Source organism: Terrapene carolina, unplaced genomic scaffold (genome assembly GCF_002925995.2).
Source record: "Terrapene carolina triunguis isolate 2854851 unplaced genomic scaffold, T_m_triunguis-2.0 Scaffold629, whole genome shotgun sequence".
Classification (NCBI taxonomy): Eukaryota; Metazoa; Chordata; order Testudines; family Emydidae; genus Terrapene; species Terrapene triunguis.
Window position 1 is genome coordinate 5,117,080 of NW_020664980.1, and position 26,781 is coordinate 5,143,860.

Sequence of the window (26,781 nt, forward strand, 5' to 3'; positions counted from 1 at the left end):
ATATATTTCAGCTGAAGTGTGATTTTTTATTTTTTATTTTTTTTTAAACTGGTGGTTGAGTTACCTTTCCAATCAAAGCCACTGGAGGCTTGCCATAGAAAAATTGAACAAATCAACAGCCCTTGCCATACTGTTAATGCCTCTTAGGTAGCTGCAGTAGTGGGACTATGGTAGAATAACAGTAATGCAATGTTTCAGAGTGGTAGCCGTGTTAGTCTGTATCAGCAATGCAATGGTTGTTTTCTTTCCTAGTAGATTCAGCTGACTTTCTGCTTTGCCTACAGTGGCAACGGGATCTTGGATTTGGATCAGATTATGTCACCATTGAGAAAAATAAAAAGAGAAAAACAACAACATCACAACAATACTGGACACATTTTTGCCATTGACTGTATTTTTAACCTCACCATCGGTTTAGAGATTCGGTGTTTTAACAGGGCATGTGCAATGCACCTCCTTTCTTGACACATACTGCCTTGCAACTAAACATTGCTAAGAGAAGCAAAAGAAAAGCCGTTGGGGATTTGGCTTTTCTCCTTCCCTTTCCTGAGCATGTTTTAGTTTTTGATTTAGCTTGGCCTTGCTAGAGCCTGCTTTAAAATCAGTCATAGTGATGCCAGCTGTTGCCTAGGAACATGTCTCAAGTCTTTTGGGGGCATTCTTATTCTAATCATAGCTCTCAAGCAGCCTTGTTTATTTCCTTTCCAGACAGTGGTGATTATGGAAAGCATCTTAAATTTCTGGTGTATGTTTTTGGTTAGGCTTGGTTGACCCCCCACACGTGGCCATAACAGTCCATTTTCTGTGGAAGCAATATGCTTTCCTGCCACATTGTCTCTGCATCAGAGTGACTCTACCTGATAATATCTTAACCTGTGTGACCAAGTCGGGGGAGGATTCTCTCTAAGGGATGTGGGTAGGGGGAAAGGGAAGCCAGCTTTGAGAGGCTGGAGTGAAAGTGGGTGGAAGCCTCAAGGAGTTCTTTAGCTGTGCAGATGGTGCTTTTGCTAGTCCCTGTCACAGTGTGTTCCTTGTAAGAAGCAAGAGGAAAAGAGAGAGAGAGCAAACACTAGGACAAAACGTAAACAGCAATTTGAGGAAGACGCAGAAATGGGGCGGGGGAGAGGAAATGTGTAATTTTTCTTGAAAAATTTTTGTGCATTAATTTTGTGCTTATGAAAATGGACCAAGAACAACTGGCCAAGCACAGTGCAGGCAGATGGTGGGCAAGCTCCGGACTATCAATACATCCCATGCCTGGGAACAGGGGCCCCTGCCTGCCAATGCATTTCAGGCTTGGGGTGCCTGTCTAGGGCTTGGTCTACCCTACAGAGTTAGGTTGACGTAAGGGTCTACCTACAACATTGCTCCCGCCGATGTAAGTCGCCCACTACACCGACCTAATAACTCCACCTCCATGAGAAGCGTAGCGCTTAGGTTGACATAGTTAGGATGACACAGTATCTGTGTAGACACTGCGTTACTTACATCGCCTGTCAGCTCTGTGCGGGGCTCACAGCTGGAGACCCACTGCCCTTCGGCTGATGTCGTTGGGTATACACTTACAGAGTTATATATATATATAGAGAGAGAGATGGAGATATACCTATCTCATAGAGCTGGAAGGGACCCTGAAAGGTCATCAAGTCCAGTCCCCTGCCTTCAGTAGCAGGACCAAGTACAGATTTTGCCCCAGATCCCTAAGTGGCCCCCTCAAGGATTGAATTCGCAACCCTGGGTTTAGCAGGCCAGTGCTCAAACCACTGAGCTATCCCTCCACCTAACTCCATAGTGTAGACAAGGCCCTGACAGGCAGCTCAGGCCTGAAATGCATTGGCAGGCAGGGGGTTCTCAGGTATGGGATGTATGCCCGCTAGACCGTCTTTGGGCCAAGACTACAAATCATGCCGAAATGTGATGGGAGGGTTGAGACCTCTCCTTACTCCTGCTGTTAGGAGTTGAACCAGTGTCTTCTGGAGTGCGAGCTGAGTATGCTAATGTACTGCAGCACCCAGCTCCGTGACATGGCTAGAAATGAAGTGACATGGAAAGAGATGAGGAGTCCTTGTGGCCCCTTAGAGACTAACAAATTTATTTGGGCATAAGCTTTTGTGGGCTAGAACCCACTTCATCAGATGCATGGAGTGGAAAATACAGGAGCAGGTATAAATACATGAAAGGATGGGAGTTGCCTTACCAAGTGTGAGGTCAGTTTAACAAGACAATTCAATTAACAGCAGGATACCAAGGGAGGAAAAATAACTTTTGAAGTAGTAATGAGAGTGGCCCATTTCAGATGGTAGACAAGAAGGTGTGAGATGGGCCACTCTCATTACCACTTCAAAAGTTATTTTTCCTCCCTTGATATCCTGCTGTTAATTGAATTGTCTTGTTAGACTGACCTCACACTTGATAAGGCAACTCCCATCCTTTCATGTATTTATACTTGCTCTTGTATTTTCCACTCCATGCATCTGATGAAGTGGGTTCTAGCCCACGAAAGCTTATGCCCAAATAAATTTGTTAGTCTCTATGGTGCCACAAGAACTCCTTGTTTTTTTGCTGATACAGACTAACTCGGCTACCCCTCTGAAACCTGTCACCATGGAAAGAGATGCAAAGTAAGAACTGAAAAATAAGCCAAAGGTCTGAAAGATTAGACTAGTATATCTCTGACTAGCCTGGCCAATTAGTGGAGGAAAGAAGGGGAAGTTCAACACCTGCGTACAATGTGTTTATAGGCCAAGTGACCATGGCTTAGAGAGAACATGATTTATTTCTGAATGCAGGTCCTGGTTTAGTTGATAAACAATGGGAAATACTTTTGGTGTCTAAGCACTTGACCACATTTGAGTCTGAATTAGGGTGACCAGACAGCAAATGTGAAAAATCGGGATGGGGGTGGGGGGTAATAGGAGCCTATATAAGAAAAAGACCCAAAAATCAGGACTGTCCCTATAAAATCGGGACATCTGGTCACCCTAGTCTGAATAGACACCATCTCTCTCGAAGGGGATTTTTTTGGTGATGGCTTCTTCCTCGTTGTTTGGTGAGAACAATTAATACTGATAGATTAAACAGGAATTGATTGCAAGAGAACAAACGATTATGGTCAGATTGTCTTTCTGCTCCAGGGAGAGCATTGTGATAATTTTCATCTGAAAGACAGTAACAAAAACAGATCAACACCCACAGAAAAGAAGGTTCAGTGTATTATTTCAAATGTGGTAGCTGCCTCGCCATTTAAAAGTTCCTCTTGTAATTAAAAGTCTTTTTTTTTTAATAAAGAAAATATTTATTTATTCTTCCCAAGGCAGGACTGAAGACAACGTTGACTTGAGGTGAAATTAAACAAGTTAATCTTTTGTTTAGGAATCTTGCTCTCCCAGAGAGAATGAATTTCAAGTTACTGCTTTTAGAACTTTCCCCTCCTCCATGGGAATATATTTTAAAACATGACAGCCTATTAACTTTATTCTAAGTCCATGGCTTCTGTCGTCGGGCTGTGTTACACACTGGAACATCAGGGCAGAGTAGTGGGGGATGGGAACAGGAGCAGAAAAACCTGATCAGATAAGTAGACACTTATCTTTTCCGCCCTGTGCTTGTAATTTAAAAAAAAAAATGGCTGCATTTAAATACACCTCTACCCCGATAAAACGCTGTCCTCGGGAGCCAAAAAATCTTACCGCGTTAAAGGTGAAACTGCGTTATATCAAACTTGCTTTGATCCGCCGGAGCGCGCCCCCCCCCCCCCCCCGTAGCACTGCTTTACCGCGTTATATCCGAATTTGTGTTATATCGGGTCGCGTTATATCGGGGTAGAGGTGTATGTCACAACAGCAAATGTGTAATTCCACAAAGGAAATGTTAGGATGAAACTGAATAAGCAGTACCTTAAAATAACATTTCTGGACATTTGCTTCTCCATTAGGTCTAACTGCTTTTAGAGGCAACTTGAAAATGAAAAGAAAAACCAGTTTGTAAATTCAGTGGTCTGCTCAGTTGGTTTTGGTAGTATTATTTGGCTGTGTGGAGACAAGGTGAAAGTTGATTGTAAATCTAAACATATATATACAAAATAAACACTTTGCAACAGTTCTATTCTGAATCACTTGAACTAAGGATACTGGATGCAATTTCCCTTGTCCATTGATTCTAGTGGAATCAATGTCCCATAGATTTTAAGGCCAGAAAGCACCATTAGATCATCTATTCTGACCTCCTGTGTAACACAGGGCACAGAACTGCACTCCCTTACTCCTGTATTGAGCCCAATAACTAGTCTGCTTAACCCAGGGCTGAGTTCAGCCCTTTTATGTACTTTCCTAACTAGTAACAGTGGTTCTGGATTTTCAATTGAGACAATTTTCTTTTTCCCTTTTCTGTGTGCAGTGGCAGGCAGTGTCTGTGCTAAGTCTCTGTGTCCTTGTTATGCATTCCATTGGATGCCTTTGGCAGGCAGAGAGGTAAACTTTGCAAGGTGAATAGGATTGCAAGCATGTTTGTCAATTTCTGGGACTGATAGGCTTAAGTTACTAGGAAAGATAATAATCCTGTAGAGTCCCTGGGCCAAATTCAGCCCCCGTGTAAACAAATGCTAGTTTATTGAAGCCTGGAGCTGATTGGTTATGCCATCAGGAGTTTGGCCTGTGTCTTCTGCTGGGCTGATTACTTTCTTGCTTGTGTGTATTTACTCAGACCCCCGGGCACAGTAGAGTAAAATCCACAAAGAGTAGAATGTGCATCCCTGCTGGAGCAGACTGGAGGCTTCATGCCTTTCTGTCTGTCTGTGATTTATTAAGAGAGACATTTTATTACTCTGAGTTATTTCCTCCTGTGTCGATCCTATTTATTTATTTCTAAACAAAGCTTCCCGTGAAAGTGACCAGCTTCTTCTTCCACTTGGGGAGGAAGGAGACAGATGGGATTGTAAGGTGTATGCGTGGGGGGATGGTGGGAGAGACAGGAACAGCTGAAGAAGAAGAGGAACTGGTGTGGTCACAGATGGTGAGGTGAGAGGGTTCATTTGCCTCCCCTTGTAACACGTACCCCTAGAAGTGTGACTGAACAAAGCTGCTTAAGGCAAAGCCAAAGGAAAAAGATCAAGGGCTGTGAAGGAGCTCCAGACTAGCTCTGACATAATTCAGTGCAGGAACCTCTCAGAACATAAAAGGGGGAGGGAAGTGATCGAAAAACATGGGAAGATGGTTTTTTCCTGCTTTATTCTCCACAAGCTGGACGCAGCTGAATCTTGCCCCGACTTTTTCTTCCAGAGTGGCTCAGCAGTTTAGTGTGCTGTCTCTTTAAGATAATTCCCTGTTAAGATTAGATTTTTTTTCTACTGATGCTTGGCTATAATTACCAGTATGTCTGGAATGTGGATATCAAAACATAATAAACCTCTGTGCGGGTAGAGTTAGGATTACCTCAGTGACTGGGAAACACGCGCTGCCTCGAGTATGATGGTAACGTTTCTTGTGATTTTTATTCCTTAGCCCTTGTGCTATTGACTCTCTTTTAATGCGCTCTGGCTAAATTGACTCTGTTTGCTTTAACAGAATGAAGAGAAGCGGAATCTTTCCCTGGGGGGCCATGTTGGATTTGATAGTCTCCCAGATCAGCTTGTCAGCAAATCTGTCACACAAGGATTCAGCTTCAACATCCTCTGTGTGGGTAAGCAGAGTTTACCATAGACTAGGGAAATTCTTAGTAGTAATAATACAATAAATAATAATCTAGTAGCACATCAGATCCATGGATGTCGGAGCACGTCACAAAGAGAGATAAGTATCATTACTGGAATTTTACATGGAAAATGCAAAGAAGTTAAGGCCAAAATTTGTTCAGTTCCCTGCTCTGTCACAAACTCAGTGTGACCTTGGGCAAACCACATAGGCCTAAATTTTCACAAGTGCTAGCTTATTCTGTAGGCCCAATTTTGGATGCCACTGATCTGCTTTTTATAAGCTCTGAGCACCTTCAGCTGTGTTCAATATCAGTTGGAGTTGTGGGTGTTCTGCCAATGGTCTATCATGCACTAGGCACTCGAAATAAGTGGGCACTTTTGGAAAGTTTTGTCCTTAAATGACTTTCCGAAGGTGTAACAACAAGTCTGTAGTAGATCTGGGAATAGTGTAAACTACTGGTAAGTGTGTGTTACAGGTTCCCCTCAGAATAGATCTCCAGAGTTAAAGCTCTCTAGCTGGGGCTGTAATGGACTCTCATCCTCTTCAGTTGTAGTTGTAGCAGCTCTGGAGATCCCTAATTCAGTCCCGAGTGTGTTGGCCAAGGTGGCAGCCATTACAATAGCACTCAGAAGTCCAGACTGCCGTTAACATAACTTCGTGTTTTATTGTTTCATGAAGGAAACCGTGTTCCTCTTCATAAAGATAATTGAAGGGTTTTTTTCTGTTGAAATATTCCACATATATAGAGCTGGGCAGGGATTATTATTATTTATTTATAATTATTAATAATAATTTTATTTATTATTAAACTTTTTTGGGCAATAAATGCCAGTTCATCTAACCTGAAACTTTTTGTGTGAAAGGTTTTGATGAATTTTTCAACTCAAAACATATTTTTCAAAAGTTCCAAAAATGTCGACATTTTTTCAAATGAAAAATTCCAGTTTTCCGGTTCAAAGCAACCTTTTGTTTTGAAATTTAAGCTAATTAGATTTTTAAAAGTGGTTGAAATTGAAATGAAATATTTTTAAAAAATCAAACAAAATGCTTCAATTGGCCAAAACTGGGTTTTTCTTTTTGGGGATTTTTTTGGATTGTTGGTCCACAAAAGTTTTTGATACTTTGACCTTTCAACCAAATTTGGGACAGGAAGATCTTTCAAATTCTCAAAAACGTTCAAAAGATGGAAAAAAAAAAATTTCCTGCCCATCCCTAAGCATGGGTTGTTTTAGCTGCAGCCAGATCATGATGGGAGGACAAACAGAATTAGCTTCTGTACCTGAGCTGATGTGGGACATATGTAGGGCCCTACCAAATTCATGGCCATGAAAAATGTGTCATGGACGGTGAAATCTGGTCTCCCCCTGTGAAATCTGGTCTTTTGTGTGCTTTTACCCTACACCATACAGATTTCACGGGGGAGACCGGTGCTTTTCAAACTGGGAGTCCTGATCCAAAAGAGGGTGAGGGGTCACAAGGTTATTTTAGGGGGGTCATGGTATTGCCACCCTTACTTCTGCGCTGCCTTCAGAGCTGGGCGGCTGGCGGCTGTTGGCCAGGCATCCAGCTCTGAAGGCAGCACCCCACCAGCACCAGCACAGAAGTAGGGGTGGCAATACCATACCATGCCACCCTTACTTCTGCACTTCTGCCTTCAGAGCTGGGCAGCTGGAGAGGGGCGGCTGATGACTGAGGGCCCAGCTCTGAAAGCAGCAGCGCAGAAGTAAGGGTGGCAGTATCATATCATGCCATCCTTGCTTCTGCGCTGCTGCTGGCGGCGGCTCTGCCTTCAGAGCTGGGCTCCCGGCCAGCAGCCCCACGCTCCAGCTACCCAGCTCTGAAGGCAGTGCCACCGCTAGTAGCAGCGCAGAAATAAGAGTAGCAATACCGCAACCCCCTACAATAACTTGTGGACCCCCCCCACTCTTTTTTGGGTCAGAACCCCTACAATTACAACACCATGAAATTTCACATTTAAATATCTGAAATTATGACATTTGTGATTTTTTAAATCCTATGACTGTGAAATTGAACAAAATGGACTGTGAATTTGGTAGGGCCTTAGACGTATGGATTTGAGGATGGGGAAATGAAGTGGCTGATAGTAGGCTTAAGAATCACTATCACTACAGCTAGAAATAGTAATTCTTTATAGCTGAACTGGGTCCAGATTGGAACTTTCGCAGAATTTGGGGGTGGGTGAATCCAGAGTTTTGAATTGGGTCCATTTCTGTCCCCAAAGAAAGATGGAATTTCCTGTTTGCCTTCAGCATAAAACAGTTATCTCTAAGCATGCTGGCCGGTTGCTAGAGAACAGACCTTACAATAATCTCATTATAATTTTACTTTTTCCCTTTCAATTTGTGCATGATTCTAGTAGCTGATGCCACACAGACTGCTTGAAGCCAGTCCTTTCTGGTGATGCCTGGGGGTGCTGGCTTGCAGATGATTTTTTTGTTTGTTTGCTTGGCATGCTTTTGTTTTAGGCTTAAAGTACTGCAAGCTGCAATAATAGTTGAAATGCTTTTGGGGGCAGAGAATTCTTCCCAGCACTGGCTCTGGACCAGTGATCAAGGCAGGGGAAGTGATATTTTCAATATCTGAAATGTGTTCCAAGATCTCTTCCTGTCCAGACTGGATACAGCTTTACATAGAGTGGGCAGTGGAATACTTCCTTTATTCTGATCCTGACCCCTTTAGGAACTCCCTACCTACACTTTTTTTTTTTTCATACCCAAACCCTCAGTAAACAGCATTCCTTATACCCAGAGTTTAACATCAAGCAAGGATGTTACCCTGGGCTTTGTAATGTCATTCTTCAAAAGCAGTGTGCCAGCAGCAGAAGACCGTGCATTTGTAATCACCACATTTATTTTTTGAGGGGGGAAGAGGTCAGACTAGATGATTCAGTGGCCTCTTCTGGCCTTTAAATCTATGAAACAGTGGGAGAGATCATCAAATTTCCTATAGTTCCCTGGCAAAGAGAGAAGAACTCAATTACAGCTGTTGACTGTTATTACAAATTCTTCCTCCCAGTCCTGACCCAACCTGGACAGGAGAATGCTGGGAGAAAGTCAATGCTTCCTGACAGACTTTGGATAGGTCAGCCCTGAGCTTTCCAAATGACTTCCCTGCCAGATGGGTTTGGATCATCAGTTGGTTTTTGTCTCCTTCACATGGCATTTAGCCATTGTTGGGGGATCCAGTATTTGGCTCTCCACCATTCTATCTACAGTACAAATATTCCACTCAGTATTTGTTCTCCAAGGTGGGAGCAGAAGGGTTCCAGAACCTGCTAGGGTCTAAAATAAAAACCTTGTATCAGGCTTAGGTGCCTCTGTAGTCTAGCAGCTTGCCAGTTATCCCACTCTCCCATAACCACGTCGGTTCAACTCAGCTGATCGGTGCACCTTAGACTCTCTTTATCAGTTCCAAAAGACGATGGCCAGGAAGGGGCATGCCTAGTAAAGTTAAAATGGTGGCCCGTCAATGCTGAAAATGTAGCACTAAGGTTTATCCATTCTATCTTGTACAGTTTGCCTTGGTGTGTGGGCAGTGCATGTGATCATTATTCATCTGGGGAAGCTGGCCTGGGAGAGACCCTCAACTTTCCTTTATTAATTTTCTTAGTTTTATAGTCTTCTTCCCACTGAGCCCGTCTCTGGTGTCCCCATTTGACTTCACATTCCATCCCTCTGCTTATCTAAATTATTCAGCTTGGCAGAGATTTCTTCTAGCTCTTCCTGCACAGATGATGCATTAGGCGAGGGGGATGATGCTAAACCAACGGATCCCTGCTGCCTTGCTCCTGGGCAACGCTCTGCCAAGACTGTACAGCAATATGGCACTTGGTATGTGGCCTGCAAGACCAAAATATGTGACATTGGTTTAACTGCCCCCAGCCCCAGCCCCAAACAAATGTCTGTTAGTCTTGCTTTACCTTTGCCACAAACCATGCTGACGTGGATTGGAGCGTGTGACTAAGGGCAACAACGCAATGTTGGGGGAGAGGAAAATGACTAAGTAAGCTCTGTACAGCAAGAGATCTATAGGAGGAAACCATCTCTACAGCTTAGGCGTTCCACCCTCTCTGGATTCTATCACCAGATCTCCCCAGCCAGCTGAGGCTTTTGTTAACTCATATTTCAAAACATTCCAGCCCCTCTTTGCGTTTGGGCAGCTCATCTCTCCTTCAGACGTTTGCCTGGGTGGCTTCAGATCGGCGCCTGAGGCAACTTTTCTTTTGCTTATCTCCTTGTGATTCCAACTTGGCTGGTTCTGCTTGATGTGTGGCCTCGCAGCCACTCTCGCGCCATGCAGCACCATTTCCTGCTCTCTGTAACGTGCAGCCTGGGAATATTTTGGAAGATTTATTTATACCAAGCCAGATCTAAGGAGTGTTTTAAGCCTTTGGAATGGGATTTGCATTGGGTTCTCAATAAATAAAACACCCAAGCAGTGTTTCCCTTTTCCCTTGTTTCAATGCTGCATGCGTTTGCCTGCTGATCAGCACGTACTGATACCCTGTGCGTCAGACTGGGGCGTTTTCCAGCATGTCGTGCTCACACCCACGCTTTTGTTCATCACACCCCTAGTGAAGACCTCATGGTGCCTCTAATCTTCACTCTCGAGATGGCTCGATGGGGGGCAGCAGCTAGGAGAACAGAGCAGGCAGAGGGGCCATGCGGAGCAGCTGTCTGATATGCAGTCTGGCTGGGCAAAGGCAGACCTGCAGCCATAGACCAGCCATGCACAACAGAGGAACAGATGTGTTGGCTGACAGGTTAAACTGACTTAGCAGGTCCACTTCTGTGAAGGGAAGGGGGCTAAGGGTTTCTGTGCAGTGGGAGCTCTACAAACCTTTGACCCTTATTAATGGCACATTGGGGATGAAAGGATTAAGAGTATAGCGGAGGAACAAGTTGTTTTAAAGCCTCTGGGCATTTGTTAGGTTGATCTGGCTTTGATTGGAGACTTAAAGAAACGGTTTGTAGGGTGGTTGTATAGTAAGAGTTCTTAATACTTAGCTAGGAGCATTTACTAATGTAAAATGACCAGAAACCATCTCTAGTACTAACAGGCCTGGTTTCCATACTTAGGGTATGTCTGTACTTGAGCTTCAGGTGTAAATTTCAGCTCTGGTAGCCATACACACACTAGCTTTGATCTAGCTAGTGTGCTAAAAATAGAACTGTAGCTGCTGAGGCAGGAGGGGCTAGTGGCCTAAGTAAGTACCTAGGGTCCCAGGCAGGGTTTCCTCGGGGCGTCTGGCCTGTCCTGCCACTTGTGCCGCCACGGCTACACTTCTATTTTTAGCATGTTAGCTGGATGAAAGCTAGCACGTGTATGTCTACCTGAGTTGGAAACTACACCTCCATTGAATGAGGATGTACCCATAGAAGCCTGAGCTCCAGGGCGCCATCTGTGCACACGCTCACTGCATGCACATGTAGGTCAGGGAGTTAGGCATGCACTTGGCAAGACAGTCGCTTAGCTGATTGTGCGCGCTCACAAACTCTCCATTCCCACAGGCACGCTCAGGAAGTGCTCATTGACAAACAGGCAGCACAGGACTAAAAAAAAAAGCAACTGAGGTTGCTCTGACCACCCCGGATTCTCAATCCTGGCCTCTTCCTCCCACATTCTGGGCCAGATTCACCACTTGGGACTCACGTGCTGTTACTCTAAGGAGGGATTTTGCCCTGTCTGCTAAAAAAATTACATATTCCTCTGTTTCATAAATGGTCAAAATCTGAAATCCTGGAAGGGTGGAAATAGTCTTTTGTCTCACAGAGGGAGAACACGCTTGCCCTGCTTGTGCAAATCCCCAAAGAGAGACAAGTGACAAGGCCAAACAAAGGAAGCCGAAAGCCAAATACATTGGGCAGTGCTAAAACACACACGAAAAACCTCACTATGAGAAAAAGAGAATCCAAAGACTTAAGCAGACATTTCATGTAGTTCTGCCACAGATCCACGGAACGTAGATCACACTGCACTGACTTGCATTGTTAACTGTTTTAAGTACCTGGAGCTATTGCTTTGTGAGTACATTGTAAAAGGTGTGAAAAAATTGAGCCAAGTACATTGTAACTCGTGAATAGAAGCATTTGAGATGAAGAATCAATCAGAACTGAATGTCCTGTAAGTTGTTATGTTCTTCCTAACTTTCATTATTTTGGCCTCTAAATCTGGGTTGGAGACAGCAGAGTGTTCTGGTTATGTTTGCTTTGATTTTGTTTGCATGTGCTGTGAGATCTTCAGATGAACAGTGATACTGAAGCAACGTGCTAAATAAGGGTATGTCTACACTACAGGATTAATCCGAATTTAGATAATTCGAATTTGGGAAACAGGTTGTATAAATTCGATTGTGCGCGGCCACACTAAGCACCTTAATTCGGTTTTAAACCACATTAATTCGGTGGTGTGCGGCCACACTACCCCATTAACTTAAACACAGTAATTCGGTGGTGTGCGTCCACACTAACCCTAATTCGAATTAACAAAATCGATTTAGGCTCTACTCCGTTCGTCGAGGTGGAGTACAGAAATCGATTTAAAGGGCCCTTTAATTCGAATTAACTGGCTCTGTAGTGTGGACGGGTGAAGGGTTAATTCGGATTAAGGCAGCTAAATCCGAATTAAAGTCCTAGTGTAGACCAGGCCTAAGATTAAGAATCGGAGGCCTTTGGGAATAGGGCAGTAGGAACATCACAATGATTATACCTCTCTGAACTTGGGGGAGTTGCAGTAACCTCTCACAGTTTAATTTTTGTTCTGCTCTGTAATTAATTTACTCTGAAGTCCCTTTACGAATTCCACTCTGCAATGAATGGTGACTCTTCCTTCCTAGGTGAAACAGGCATCGGGAAATCCACACTAATGAACACACTTTTCAATACCACCTTTGAGACGGAGGAGGCCAGTCACTACGAGAATGCAGTTCGCTTACGACCGCGTACCTATGACCTGCAGGAGAGCAACGTGCACCTGAAACTGACAATCGTGGATGCAGTGGGGTTTGGAGACCAGATAAATAAAGATGAAAGGCAGGTCACATGCCATCTAGTCGCCATTTCTGCACCAGCCTCTAGTGTTCTAACATACGTGATTCTCCCTGCAATGTTACAGACTCTGTTCCTGGGCACCCAATTTTCCCATTTGGATTATGAGGTGTCTTGATTATGGCCGCGTTAGACTGAAGAGGGCAGGGATGAGCCGCTGTAATAAGTATGGGAGAATGCTAGAGGGAGTTTGGCTAAGGAGAGAGGGTGAGGTTAGTGAGGCAGTGAAAACTGTAACGTGTTGTGAGTTGTCTTAAAGAATCCAGTGAAATCCTGCTGACTTGTTTGCTTAATTCAGTGAGAGACACACCAACAGTCTCTGAGGAGACCTGCTGAGGAGCAGTTCTTTCCTCCAGGCTTGTTGAAGAAGCTGTTAACCTCTTCTTCTTTCGTTGCGTTGGGCCAGGTTCTGCCACCCGTACTCCGGCCGAGTAGTCTCCTACTCTATGAGGAGTCCCACTGTGTGCAGAATCTGTCCTTTTATTAGTGATGGTGAGGGGTTTGTTGTGTTATCACTCCATCCATCCAAAACGTATTACTCAGGGGAGCTCACTCGCATCATGAGTCAGAAAGATACTGGATTAGTGGGGAACCTACAGAACTGTGTCTTAAACCAAAGATCTATTTAACTCACTCAAAAACTCACCGAGCCAAATCCTGAGGGATGCTGACCATCTGCAGCTCCTTTTGAAGTCAATGGGAATTGCAGATGCTCAGCACATCTCAGGTTTCGTCCCATTGTCTTTAGCAGAGAATAATAGTCTCTTCCCTTTCAGATGGCTTGGTTAGCTAACCTGTAAACTCTTACAAATCTAGTTAAAAAAACCAAACCAACTGTGGAATAGTTGGAATTGTCCATGATGACAATGATCAGTTTGTGATATTGGTTCCTCCCACCTACTCCCATTTAACTGCTCATGCACCTTGTTTGGATCAAGTGACCTTTGCAGGAGGTCAGACTAGATGATGATGGTCCCTTCTGGCCTTAAAGTCTATGAGTCTAAGTCCCTGTAAGACGTCTTGCAATAATTTCAATTGGCCTCCTTTCAAAGTAGTTATAATCTGCCATGGCTATCCAATGGTAAAGGCTCTTCAGGATTCCTGGATTCTCCTCTTTGTATTGCTATGCTACTACATCGAGATACTTTACACCTGAAATCTAGTCAAAGCTTGATGTATGAATGTTGTCTGCTTTCCATATTTCAGTTCCACCAGCATTAATCCCTTTTGTGCTGCAACAGAGTCTCTGAAAATACCATACACCTTTTGATTAGAAGTTGCTTGTGTGAATATAATATTCTGCATGTTACCAGTGAAGGGCTAAAAATTTTTATGCTTCTTTGTAAATGGTTTTAAAATAATGGGGCTGAGAGAATGCATGATAACTTTAAACTGTCAACTTCATTTAAACTTCAGCATTCTTGTTGCTAATGGCATCTGTTTTTAGTTACAGGCCAGTAGTTGATTACATTGACACGCAGTTTGAAAACTACTTGCAAGAAGAGCTGAAAATCCGTCGTTCTCTCTTTAATTATCATGACACAAGAATCCACGTCTGCCTTTACTTCATCACTCCAACTGGGCACTCGCTCAAATCCTTAGATCTGGTAACGATGAAGAAGCTGGATAGCAAGGTAAGGCGTTTAAGGCAAGCATCCAATCTTCAAAAGTAATGTATGCTTTCAGTTAGATGTAAAGCAATATTAATGCATCTTCCATACATGGGTCTCAAACCACTTCACAGACATCAACTGATGAATTCTCATAACAGCTCTTTGAGCTAGGTTGGTTAAAGCACTGATCTGCCTGATCAGTGACTTCATATAGATGGTTTCATGGGGTTCTGTGTTCATTTCTTCTCAGTGGCTTCCATATAAAATTTGCTCCTTTTGCAAGAAAAACTAGACATTTGTTTGAAAACGTCTCTTTCAAGTTTTTCTGCAGCACCCATCACTGTAATAACTTCACTTGGGATCTGAAAGTCAAGCTGGGCTGTTTCTGGCTCATCATCTCTTGTGAAAACAAGGGAGTCTTCAGCTGAAACTTATAATAATAATAATATATGGAGATATACCCATCTCCTAGAACTGGAAGGGACCCTGAAAGGTCATTGAGTCCAGCCCCCTGCCTTCACTAGCAGGACCAAGTACTGATTTTTGTCCCAGATCCCTAAGTGGCCCCCTCAAGGATTGAGCTCACAACCCTGGGTTTAGCAGGCCAATGCTCAAACCACTGAGCTATCCCTCCCCCAGTTAACTATTGTTGTTTTGGGGGGAAGGGGAGGAGAGAGGAGGTTTGCTGACAGGCAAGCCAGTATAGGCTCCAGCTCGCTGTCCCACAGCTGTGTTGTAGGAACTGCAGTGCTACCTGTATTGTTCTGTCAGTAGTGATAACGGGCAAAAAGCAGTAAAAATTGAGACTTTTTGCTAAGGGTAACAGATTTTGCCCTTGGATATACAAATGGAGCAATTGTTGAGGAAAAATGTTTTTACGTATGGACTTGACTTACCACAGCTGCACTTTAGAATTGTCCCTATATTCACATTGGAAAAGTAAGTCAAAGAGGATAAGTGACTTGCTCTAGATCAAACAACAAATCAGAGGCAGGAACAGAACCTACGTGTCTCAATGGTCTAACTCCTGTATCATATTGCCTTCTCAAAGTATGGTAAGGTCAATAATCTAGCAAGGTCATAGGAATCCAAAAAAGTAGGTCTGTTTATAGTCTAGCTAGTGGTTACATCTATATTTCGTTACATAGGTCCTCAAGCAGTCACTCCCTTAGGTGGCAACCGGTCATGTGATTCGTTACATGACGTTCATGCAGCTTAAAGTTATTTAAGGCTTCTTGACACACTTTCTACTTGGTCAGCATGCTGTGAGGGAGTTGGAGGCAGGCTCGAAAGGTCATTGATGTCTTATTCAGCTTGCTTTTTTAATAAAAAGTGATTTCCTTGTCTTGAAGAATATTTAACACTTAGCCCACGAAAGCTTATGCTCTAATAAATTTGTTAGTCTCTAAGGTGCCACAAGTACTCGTGTTCATTTAACACTTAGGATGCCAATCCCTTTTCTCAATCACCAGCTAAATGTCTATAGCTACCTGTATGCAGTGTAGTTGTAGTGTTGGTCCCAGGATATTAGAGAGACAAGGTGGGTGAGGTAATATCTTTTATTGGACCTTCAGAACACAACTGACTTCCTCCATAAACCTCATCCAGTGCACTAACTGCCCCAGTAACAACTATGTGGGTGAAACCAGACAGTCACTACGCTCTCAAATATACTCACATAGGAAAATGATAAAAGACACACAAAAAACCCACCCCTGCACCTGTGGGTGAACAACTTTTCACAAAGCAATCACTCTAAGTCCTACCAGTCCTCATCCTCAAAGGAAACCTGCACAACACTTTCAAAAGATGAGCCCAGGAGCTTAAATTCATAATTGTGCTAGACACTAAAAATCATGGACTGAATAGATAAACACTGGATGCACTGCTTATTACAACAATCTGTAACCCACTAACCCCTCTTTTTTGTCCTATGACTGCAGAGGTCACTTTACCTTGAATGGGGCCCTCCCTGGCCCCCAGACCCCCCCCCCCCCCCCCCCAAGAGGCCAGCCATGCAGGGCCGGTGCAAGGATATTTTGCGCCCTAGGCACAACTTCCACCTTGCGCCCCCCCCTGGCCCCACCCCCGGCCCCGCCCAACTCCGCCCCCTCCCTGCCCCATTGGATCCCTCCCCAAATCCCTGCCTTGGCCCCGCCTCTTCCCCAAGCGCACACATTCCTCCTCCCCCCAGCCCCACCCGTGGCCCCGCCCCAACTCCGCCCCCTCCCTGCCCCATTGGATCCCTCCCCAAATCCTTGCCCTGGCCCTGCCTCTTCCCCAAGCGCGCGCGTTCCTCCTCCTCTCCCCTCCCCCTGGCCCCTCATGGCCCCGCCCCCTCCCTGCCCCCATTGGATCCCTCCCCAAATCCCTGCCCTGACCCCGCCTCTTCCCCAAGTGCGCGCGTTCCTCCTCCCCCCTTCCTCCCAGGCTTGCCATGTGAATCAGCTGTTTCACGGTGCAAGTGCTGGGAGAGAGGGGGAAGAAGCAGGATGTAGCGTCCCGCTCAGGGGAGGAGGCGGAGGTGAGCTGGGTCGGGGAGCTGCCGGAGTCCACGCCGCTTTTTGGCGCCCCCAAATCTTGGCACCCTAGGCGGCCGCCTAGTTTGCCTAATGGTTACACCGGCCCTGCAGCCATGGCCCCCTCCACCCCCAGACACTCGCACCCCCCAGAGGCAGCTGCAGGGACCCCCCCTCCCCCAGGGATCCAGAGGGAGAAACAGCCTGATGCCATGTCCCGGGCTTGCACAGAGTTTCCTATATGCGCTGCCTCCTTCCTTCAGGGTGTGCTGAGAACTGCAGCTGCTGGGAACGCCCCCATTGTCTTCTGTTTGCGAGCTGGGCTCTGCTGGGTCCAGAGGCCCCTAGTGGCAGCCAACATCTCTGCAGCCCATTTCGGTGGGGGGGAAAGGAAATTCTGTGCGCACAACATTAATTTCTGCAAAATTTTGCATTGCGCAGGAATAAACTAGAGCATGGACTCTGCAGTAACCAGGGACCCTCTGAATCACTTTTAAAGTCCACTGTCCAACCCAACCTCTGTCCAAAGGTGGCTGTGATGCACTTTCCTGGATGGCAGACATTTACTGGAGGAAGATTGAAGATGTCTGTGTCCCACGCTAGCCCCAGCAGCTGGCTCCATTTTATTTGGCACCGCTTACTGGCTTCCACCTTGTGATCGCCTTGGTTGGAACTGTAGTTGCTGCATAGGTGCTGGGGGTGCTGCTGTACCCGCTGGCTTGAAGTGGTTTCCATCGTATACAGGGTTTACAGTTCGGTTCAATGGCTCTCAGCACCCCCACTATACAAATTGTTCCAGCACCCCGGAGTTGCTGTTACATTAATATCATAGGGCATCTGAAAACTTTCCCCTAATAAACTCTGCCTCCTGGTGTGATGCCAGCATTACGTGTTCTCTAAAGTATGTTTGCAAGAATGCCCATGTGTGATTTTCCTGGCGTTCTTTGTGGTGGTGATGGTGGTCCCACCACGCTTTTATATTCCTTTCCTCGTGCATTCCCTTCCCTTAACGTCTCCTGCTGCCTTTTTAAAGTGGCCCTTGTGAAAGGGGGCTTTAGGCCCCTTACTGAAACTTAGCTTTTTTTGTTGGCCCTCTCCCAATATCAGGAGAAAGGGGAAGGGCCGAAGAGGAGTCAGAATCCTGGGAGTGACAGGTCCCCAGGGCCAATGGGGAGAGGCCAGCCCTCCCAAGTCGGCCAGCTGGTCACCTAGCCAGGTCCTTATTTGTTTATAATTGCTGTTTAATAAATTGTATGTGGTTAAACTCAATAGTAGTGATCCCTGGGCCGAGAAGTGGACAGTGAGGAGAGAGTACTCCAGGACAGAGCCTAGGGTAGCTCCACTCTAATTTCCCATGATGAAACTGGGGGTTAAGCCCCACACGGATCCTGGGTCCCGCCTTCTTGGGGTTAAAAGGACTCTGCTGCACGGGAGAGAGAAAGAGGAGTCCTCGCAGTCAGGCAGGCATCCAGGTAAAGGGAGTTGGGCCGGGGATTCCAACGGGGTAGTATAGAAGCCAGGAAAAATTATAGCGGGAGCATTCCCCTGCTTCCGCTAGGATCATACCAAAATTAATCATTTGTAATTGAGCGTATATAAGAAGTATTTTTTTCAAGTTGGCTAAGCCACTTGGCTAAACCACCCTGACATGGTTCCATTGCATTGCCTCCCGAAGCCTTCAGACAGTGATTGTATTGCATGGAATGATTACCTAGACTTACGCAGTGTCTTTAGATGACTAGGAAAGGGGAGACTGGTGAGCTTTCTTCTGTTGAATCCAGGCCTGTATAGATATTTTGCTTTTCACCACCACCTTCCATCCAAGGATCCCAAAGCACTCTACAAGCTTGGATTAATTTAGCCTCTCAACACTTTCCTGGTAGGCTGGTAAATGTTGTCATCCCCATTTTGCAGTTGAGGAATCAGAAAGACTAAGGCTATGCCTACACTATGCAGCTTTGAGCGACACGGCTGTGGGCACGCAGAGTAGCTGCTGCTTGACAAAAAAAATTCCACCCTCAACGAATGGCGGCAGCAGCTTTGTCGGCTGGAGACCGCTCCTGCTGACAAAGCGCTGTTCACACCAGTGCTCTTTGTCAGTAAAACTTTTGTCATTCGGGGGGTAGTGGTGGGGTGGTGGTTTGTTTTTTTTTAACACCCCTGAACAACAAACGTTTTCCTTATGAAGTTCCAGTGTAGACAAAGCCTAAGGGTTCAGTCACAACAGGTGTTGACATCAGTGAGGTCTTCTGAGGATCAAGTTCAAGGTCAGAAGTCTACTGAGTCCCAGTCCTGCCCCTTATCCACTAGACCATCCTCCTCTCTCTCATACGGTTTGGTTCCTACGTTGGCTTGAGTTCTAAGACTTGTTTAGCAAAGGGCTTGGGTTTTTTTGGTAGGAATCTGATTGTTATACCTCTGCTGTACCATATTAGCAGGCTGAGGTCAGGTCTTGGGTATACAGTTTTGATTCCCTATGTTGATTTTAATAATGCGTCTTGCTCTAAGTACTGAATTTTCAAGATTCCTCTAGGGCTAAGGTTTTTTTTGCATGAAGTCTTCCATCATGCCGTAATACCGCATTTGTTCTGCAGCTGAGCTCATGGCCAGCTGTTGTCTACTGTATCTAATTACTTCCAGGCAGCCAGAAACATCTTCAAAGCTGGATTTTAGGTAAATAGTAGATGACTGGATGTCTGTTAAACAAGAAGAGGCATATTTGAATTGAAATGTGTCTAGCTTTTCCCTTGGTGCGAGTAGAGAAATAAGAAAAGAACTTTAAAAAAAAAAAATCATCTCCCTGTGGCACAGATAAACACGCTGAGTTATTCATTTAAAGTGCCATTCTGCCCTAGAAAGTGACTCTGTAAAACTGGCATCCTGGGGCTCCATGTTTATCATCGCTCCATGATTTCCCAATCAACGTGCTCCATTTACAAGATAAAGCTAACTGCTTGCCCTACCCTGAGTTCAGAGATCCCAGATGGACTCTTTATTACTTGCATGTCATCACCCGACAGAGGGGTTCTGCAGGCCAATTTATGCCCTTAGTTGTTTCTGTGCATTCCCAGACTCTGCTTTCAGTGACACCTGTACCACTCCATTGCCGTCAGTGAGGATCCACAGGTGTAACTGGAACTTGGGGAACAGTTTGATTGATGGTGCACAAGCTAAAATAGAATCCAGCTGTACTGACTCTTCGGTGCTAACAGGAGTGTGAAAAGAAGTAAAAATTAAAACATATTAATTTGTATTGATTTACAGAACGGAGGACTAAGAAGGTGCAGTTTTCCATAGTCCCTTTTCAGGGTGCAATGGCACTTTATTGAAAACTAAATTCAAAAGTGCAGGAGTTTTGCTCTCTGCAGAATGTGTTTGAAGCAACCCTCACTAGCCAGCCCTGTTTGGTGTCTGGTAGTTTACTGCTGCTTATTCAGTACTAAACTTTATGTCCTCCTAGGTCTTGGTTTTATTACACTGGAGCAACCCAATGCTGTGGAAGGGCAAAGTGGGCGGGATCATTCGGGTGACCTCCAGGGTACAGAATAACGTGAGATGCCATTGGAGCTGGGGAAGAATATTCACCTCCCTTATTTTGTTGGGGGTGAGGAGAGAGGCGACAATTACTGCTTCGCTCTGGGATACTATTTGACCAAGGGCTGGCCCTCTATTGCAAGGTTTTTAAATGGGGTGCTTTTAGCCCTTTGATTCCAAAGCTTTAACATTGTAGAATGAGCCAATGATATCTGAGTGAAGGCTGCATCCTTTTTAGGAATTCTGAATACACAGTAAATACCTGGATCACATCAGAAAGGGGCATGAAGGGGATTACCATTAGATTTCAGAAAGCTTTACTTCTGAGGCCTGGCAAGTAGGGGTTTGATCAGAACGAATCAGTAAGCGCTGCCCTTACATATAATCACTCCTTCTCACAGACTGTGCAGAGGTTAGAGCAGCAGCGTGAGAACACAGGGACCCTTGTATCCTATTCCCAGCTCGGCCAATGACTTTAGACACTTGTAACCTGATTTTCCCGAGGTGCTGAGCACCCATCAATTTTGTTGGGAGCTGAAAACCAGATGGTAAACTCCTGTGCCTCAGTTTCTCTGTCTTTAAAATGGGGATAACACTTCCCTACCCCACATAGGTTCTATGAGGATCAATTATTGTTTGTAAATCACCGTGGAATCCTTGAATGAAAACCCTGTGTATGTGCAAAGCATTATTAGTGTTGTGTTGTTAGGGTCTACTCAGGGAGTGGAAGGATAAACCTCTTTCTGTTTCAGCCGTGTTCAGTTTGTTGAGAGGGCTTGTGCTGGTTATAAACTTAGTCAGGAGTGAGATGAGACTTTGGCTCTGACTCCCAGCTAAACTATATATCAGTCGATTGGGGCTGTGTCCTTCACGCTGCAAGTAGATACATGAAGGCCATTGTAAGAGGAATGATGTACATTGGTGGGTGGATCAAGCTCAACAGCACTTGAAACCCCATTTGTTTTGTTGACGTTTTTGATTTATTAGACTTTTTCAATCTTTTTTTTTTTTTTACAACAAACCAAACAAATTCTAGAAGCCAACATATAAAGCAAGTACAAAAGGATTATCCATCAGAAAAGACCAAGATATTTTACACAGCCATGGATTCCTCTGTGCATTAACAGCAGTATTCCCGGCACAGGGGTTCTTACGACACATATCAAAACAAAAAAATAATAAAATTAAGGAAATCAAAGTCAAGAGGGAAAAGGGTAGGGGAAGGGAGTAGTAGACAAAGAGGAGAGGGGATGGGGAGAGTGTGTGCAGGGGTTACCTCCTGCTTTTCATCCAGGCCTCCTATATAGATCGTTAGTTGACAAGTTCTTGGAAAGTGAAACCCAGTTTGAAGGAGGTGACATAATCATTGTAACAGGACGCTTTCTGATACCTTCCTGATGCAGTCTTTTTTTTTTTTTTTTTAAACAGCTGTACATATTTTTGCCAGGTGTCAGGAAAAGTTGGAATAATCCAAGACTAATTCAACTGAAACACCATTATCTTTTTGCTGTTAGCTAATTGCTGGCATTCATATTTGTTTTGGCTGCTGATTGTTGGACGTATCATCTATTTAAAAAGCCTCTTGGATCTTAAATTGTGGAGCAGAGGATTCTCCTTGATTTGCCTTTTCAAGGCAAACAGAATCTGATCAGCGGGGATTAGAACCAAATCCTAGGAGCCTTGGCCTGCACTTTATCTGAGCAGTGCAAGGGCCCAGGAAAATACCAGGGGAAACAGCTGTTAACACAATCTCTGCTTCCTCATCCCCACTGGAAGGGCAAACTGTGTGGGGCCCTTTGCCTCCTGCATTGTTATAGGTAGAAGGCTGAATTTAGCTAATGCTGTTAGAAGGAGGACCTGTTGTCTCTGACTGCGTGGTCAGATTATACCATTCAATACTAATAAAGACAATTGAGGCAAATTGATCCCTGTTCTGGGTTTCAATGTTCTAATCCTTCATTAGCTGCTATGGGACATATTGTCAGAGAGAGTCCCAGGTTCTGATCCTTTCTCTGGAGGATTTGGGTTGTTGAGAAGAGGGTATGTTGGGAAACAGGATGATTAAATTGTCCAAAAATGGAATGACTAAACAATGTTTCTAAAAGCACAAGCCCTGCTGAATTGTCAGCACAAACTCCCGGAAATGCTGGAAGGTGCAAAACCGCATGCAGTCTGCCCTGGGCTTTCCTCCCAAGGTCATTCATTCTTCCACACAGATAAATGGGCCTTATACCAGACCTGGAGAGACCACCACTGGGAGTCCTGGGTCTACTCAGTCCTTTCTGTCTCTGCTCAGATGGTTAACAAGATAGCCCGTTGTGATGTTTTTTTTCACAAGAAGGACATTTGGCCCCTGGCAACTGGAACAAGACAGACAGACTGCTTTCCAGGCTGTCTGTCTGTCTTAGGTACTTATATGGCTCCTGTTGCCATAGTTTCTGAATTATATGTTTATCCTTTCAACACTGCTGCGAAGTGGGGAAGTGCTGTTATCCCATTCTATAGATGGGGCTCTGAGGCACAAAAAGAATAAGGGCTTGTCTATACAAGGACACTCAGGAAAGTTAATCTTTATTAACTAATGGTATGAATTTAAAGTGGATTAGTTAAACCTTTGGAAATGAATTAAGCTCAATTGAACTAAAGGCACTCTAATTCTGAATCAGTGTGTCCCCACAAGGGTTTAATGTGGTTTAACTAACCCACCTTGGCAGTTAACTCGGATTAACTTTCCTGCAGCTTTCACGAGAAGTGCTGCTTCAGGAAAAGGTTCTCCTGTTGCTGTAGTTAATCCATCTCCCCAAGAGAATTCTTCCACCAACCTAGCACTGTCTACACTGGGGTTTAGTTTGGCTTAACTACGTCATATCCTTGAGTGATGTAGCTGGATCAGCCTAAGTATTTAGTGTTGCCCTGGCCTTAGTGTAGACAAGCCCTAAGTGACTTTCCCGTGGTCACGCAGGAAATCTGTAGTAGAGCAGAGAATTAACCTGGGACTTGGGAGAATCAGGTTCATCAGCCTAACCACTGGACTGTGCTGCCTAACCTCTGGTTCTAGTCAGGAGAAGCTTGGGACTGAGTTGCACAGATCTCATAGGACAGGACTGAGATATGAAGTAGGAGCTGGGCAGGAGAATTTGCCAGAGTCCAGCTGTTTGTTTACTTTCATGAGTAGAAACGTCACTCACAAAAGCCTAATATGGGAAAATATCATTATGGGGCAGCTAGCGAATTGGGTCACTTTTTTTAATCCAGTAAGTGGTCTCCTTTTCTACCAGAGAGCTAAGCAGGGGATGACATGAAAGCTGTGGAAAGCCACCTAGCGAGCTACAAAGAGATTCAGAGCTGGGAGAGCAGCCTCATTTATTTTAATGGGTGTCAATAGACAGACCAAGCGACAGTTTTGAATTCCAACCTCTGTAGGTCAAAAATACGGGAAGTAGAAAAACATTAGGTGACAGATCAGACTTTCCCTTAATTTGTCTGGAGTCTGGTGTTTCCCTGCTTGGAGTATGGAACCAATACAGAATTTTTCAGTGGTGGTTTGTAACATGGAATTTGGCATTTCTGGGCAGAGGGAAATTATTTAAAAGCACTTGCTGAAAAGGGTCCCGCTCCCCAGGAAGCACTTGCCATTCACCACCATCAGCTACCACCTCCTGCATCCCAGAGGACACAGACAGATCTGTAAACTGATTTTCCCTACCCCCACGACTCCAGCTGCCTTCAGACTCTGTGCAGTCTAGCTTCAGACACACAGCACCTCCAAGGGTGGCCTATAAAAGCCCCCAGACACCACAAATCACTCACAACTTGCTGCCTTTCCTTGTGCAAGGTCCCCCAGAGAGAAAGCAAAGCCTGTTTTCTCACTTCCCCCAATACTCCCCTTCCTCCCCCGTAGTGCTCTCTCCTTCACCAACCCTCCAGAGGGAGGACAAGAGAGGACTTTCCACCCTAACCCCAACACTGCCTTGTGTAGCAGGCTTCCCAGCTCTGCACAGTGTTAGATGATAGTGAAATGGCTTCCTGCCTGAGAAATGTCAAAACGGCCCTAGGTTTTGCTAGACTGGGCTACACAGTGAATGTGAATGACTTTCTCTCCCGGTGGAGGTTAGCGTAGATGGGAGAAATGGCTTTGCAGAACCCAGAGTGAAATAACTGTACAGTGTTTGTTTTGGGTCTGAGCTGCTGATGTGAAAACACTGTTAAGTAACGCCAAGCATAAGAATACTGGCACTTCACAGCTGGGTGTCATTTCCCAGTCGCTCACTTAATCTGCAGGACACACACATAGTGTGGCACTCAAGGAGAGTTTTAACAAGCGTTAAAATAAATTGCTGCAAAGATTCTGACAGCAAGTCTCTGCTCTTCCCCCATTGAATCACGCTGTCTCATTTCACACTATCTGTAACATTTCAGGGATGAAATGGCCTAAACAAGACAATCGTGAAGCGCAAAAGTATGAGCTTTATTGATCATGGCTGCACCTACAGGAACTACCGATGTCCTGTCCCAGCGCTCACTGGGCTAAGGCTAAAACCAGGAAAAGAGTCTCTGAAGATAACGTCTTGTCTGATTTTTTTTGCTTGTTACAGAGGGTTTGATCTACTCGTTGTCCACATTAATGACATTGTCCACAGGGCATTTGTCCTTTAGCTTCTCTAGAAGTTACTGTTGCAGAAAACATAGTTAGATGGTGGCATCCTACACCATCCAGTGCTTAGCTGTACTGGTGCTGCTGCCTGTCTTATTACATGCAAAGTGTAACATGTGTGGCATATTAAGAAATTTAAAGGGGCCGTCCAGGCGGCACAGCTATTCTGAGGGTCAGTGCCATAGCGGCTCTAAATCCATCAATATGCTGCACAGCCAGGGACAATGATTGGCTGCTGCTCCCAGATCTGCCCTATAATGGTTCCCCTGGTTTCTCCCCTACTCCCACTGTAGGTGAATATTATCCCCATCATCGCCAAAGCAGACACCATTTCCAAGAGCGAGCTGCACAAGTTTAAGATAAAGATAATGAGTGAGCTGGTCAGTAACGGAGTGCAGATCTATCAGTTCCCCACGGATGATGACGCTGTCGCAGAGATCAACTCCGTAATGAATGTGAGTAATGCTGCTTATTGCCTTTCCTCTGAATATTGTAACAAAGGAAACTGCTGGACAATGACACATTTTAAAGTGGGTCCTCAAGGGGGTTGTGTGGCTACTAGATCTGTTTTAAAGAGGAGCAGTGCATCTGACAGAGGCCTAAGGCTATTGCTAAAGAGATTTGTGCCTTTTTTAAACCTCACTGTACAGGAATTTAATTCAAGTGTGACTGTTACTTAATCTCATACAGCTCTTATGAGAAGCCATGTTCTGCTCTAAAATAGATTGCATGCTGATATTTCAAGGCTGGGTTTGCAGCAAGTCGAAATATGTTTTGCAATTTTTTTTTTTGTTTTTTAAATGTTTAGAAAAAATTAGAAATGTTATGACTTTAGGGATGAGAAAACAGAAAAGTGTTCAGTTTTTGAAGTTTGGGGTTTTTTTCCCATCCTTTTTCAGAAGCAAAATAAAAAAAGGAGAAAATGGAGAAGAGTTGGAGGGAGAGGAGAAAAACTGAAACGTTTTTGAGTTTTAATTTTTTGTTGAAGACTCAATAGATTTTGAAACAGGAAACTTTGTGCTGAAATTGTTCATCTCTTTATTTAAAAAATAAAAGATCACTTTTCATGGCGGGGAGGGGAAGCTTTGAGTGAAAAATTTCAACCAGCTCTAGTTTAGAGTCTCCTAAACCAAGGAAGCCAAATAAATTGAGCCCAATTTAAAATAAAAATAGGGATGATTGTACTCTGCTATGTTGTTGGGTTTTTTTTAAAGCGAAATTCAGCCCTGGTTTAAGTGAGTGTGAGTCTTGCTAATTTCCATGTATTGGGCTATCTGGAATCTGAATTGTGCTTTTGAGTAGAGTTGGTTGACATTTTTCATCTGAAATAGTTTGTTTGGGGGTTTTTAAACCAAAATAGGCTTTTTCCACAGTAAATTTCCATTTTTTATTAAATGTTTTGGTCTCTCACCAAAAAAAACCCAAAAATGGGAGGGGGGGGTACTAGCAACCAAAAACTGAAAAAATTGGGCAAAAATTTGCAATAAAACAAAAAATGTTTGCCCCATTGGTTGAAATATTTTGGGTTTTGGTTACTGTTGTGTGGTTTTTTGTTTGTTTGTTTGTTTTTGACAAAAAACTGAAAAATGCAGAAAAAAGTTGATGAAAATTAAAATTCTTTTTCTTTTGTCAAAATTGTTCATGGGGAGAGGAAGAGGGAACATTTCCCCATGAGTTCTACTTTTGAGTCTACTTCCGCCTATT

At 44.4% G+C, this 26,781-nt stretch overlaps 1 protein-coding gene across 1 annotated transcript in view; it reads left to right on the forward strand.

The window, feature by feature from the left end:
• SEPTIN8 (septin 8) overlaps positions 1-26,781 on the forward strand; it is a 60,948-nt gene that overhangs the window by 24,431 nt on the left and 9,736 nt on the right. The window contains exons 2-5 of the mRNA XM_026659467.2: positions 5,562-5,676; positions 12,547-12,742; positions 14,205-14,391; positions 25,371-25,532. Coding sequence (XP_026515252.1) covers positions 5,562-5,676; positions 12,547-12,742; positions 14,205-14,391; positions 25,371-25,532 — 660 coding nt within the window. The remainder of the gene's footprint in view (positions 1-5,561; positions 5,677-12,546; positions 12,743-14,204; positions 14,392-25,370; positions 25,533-26,781) is intronic.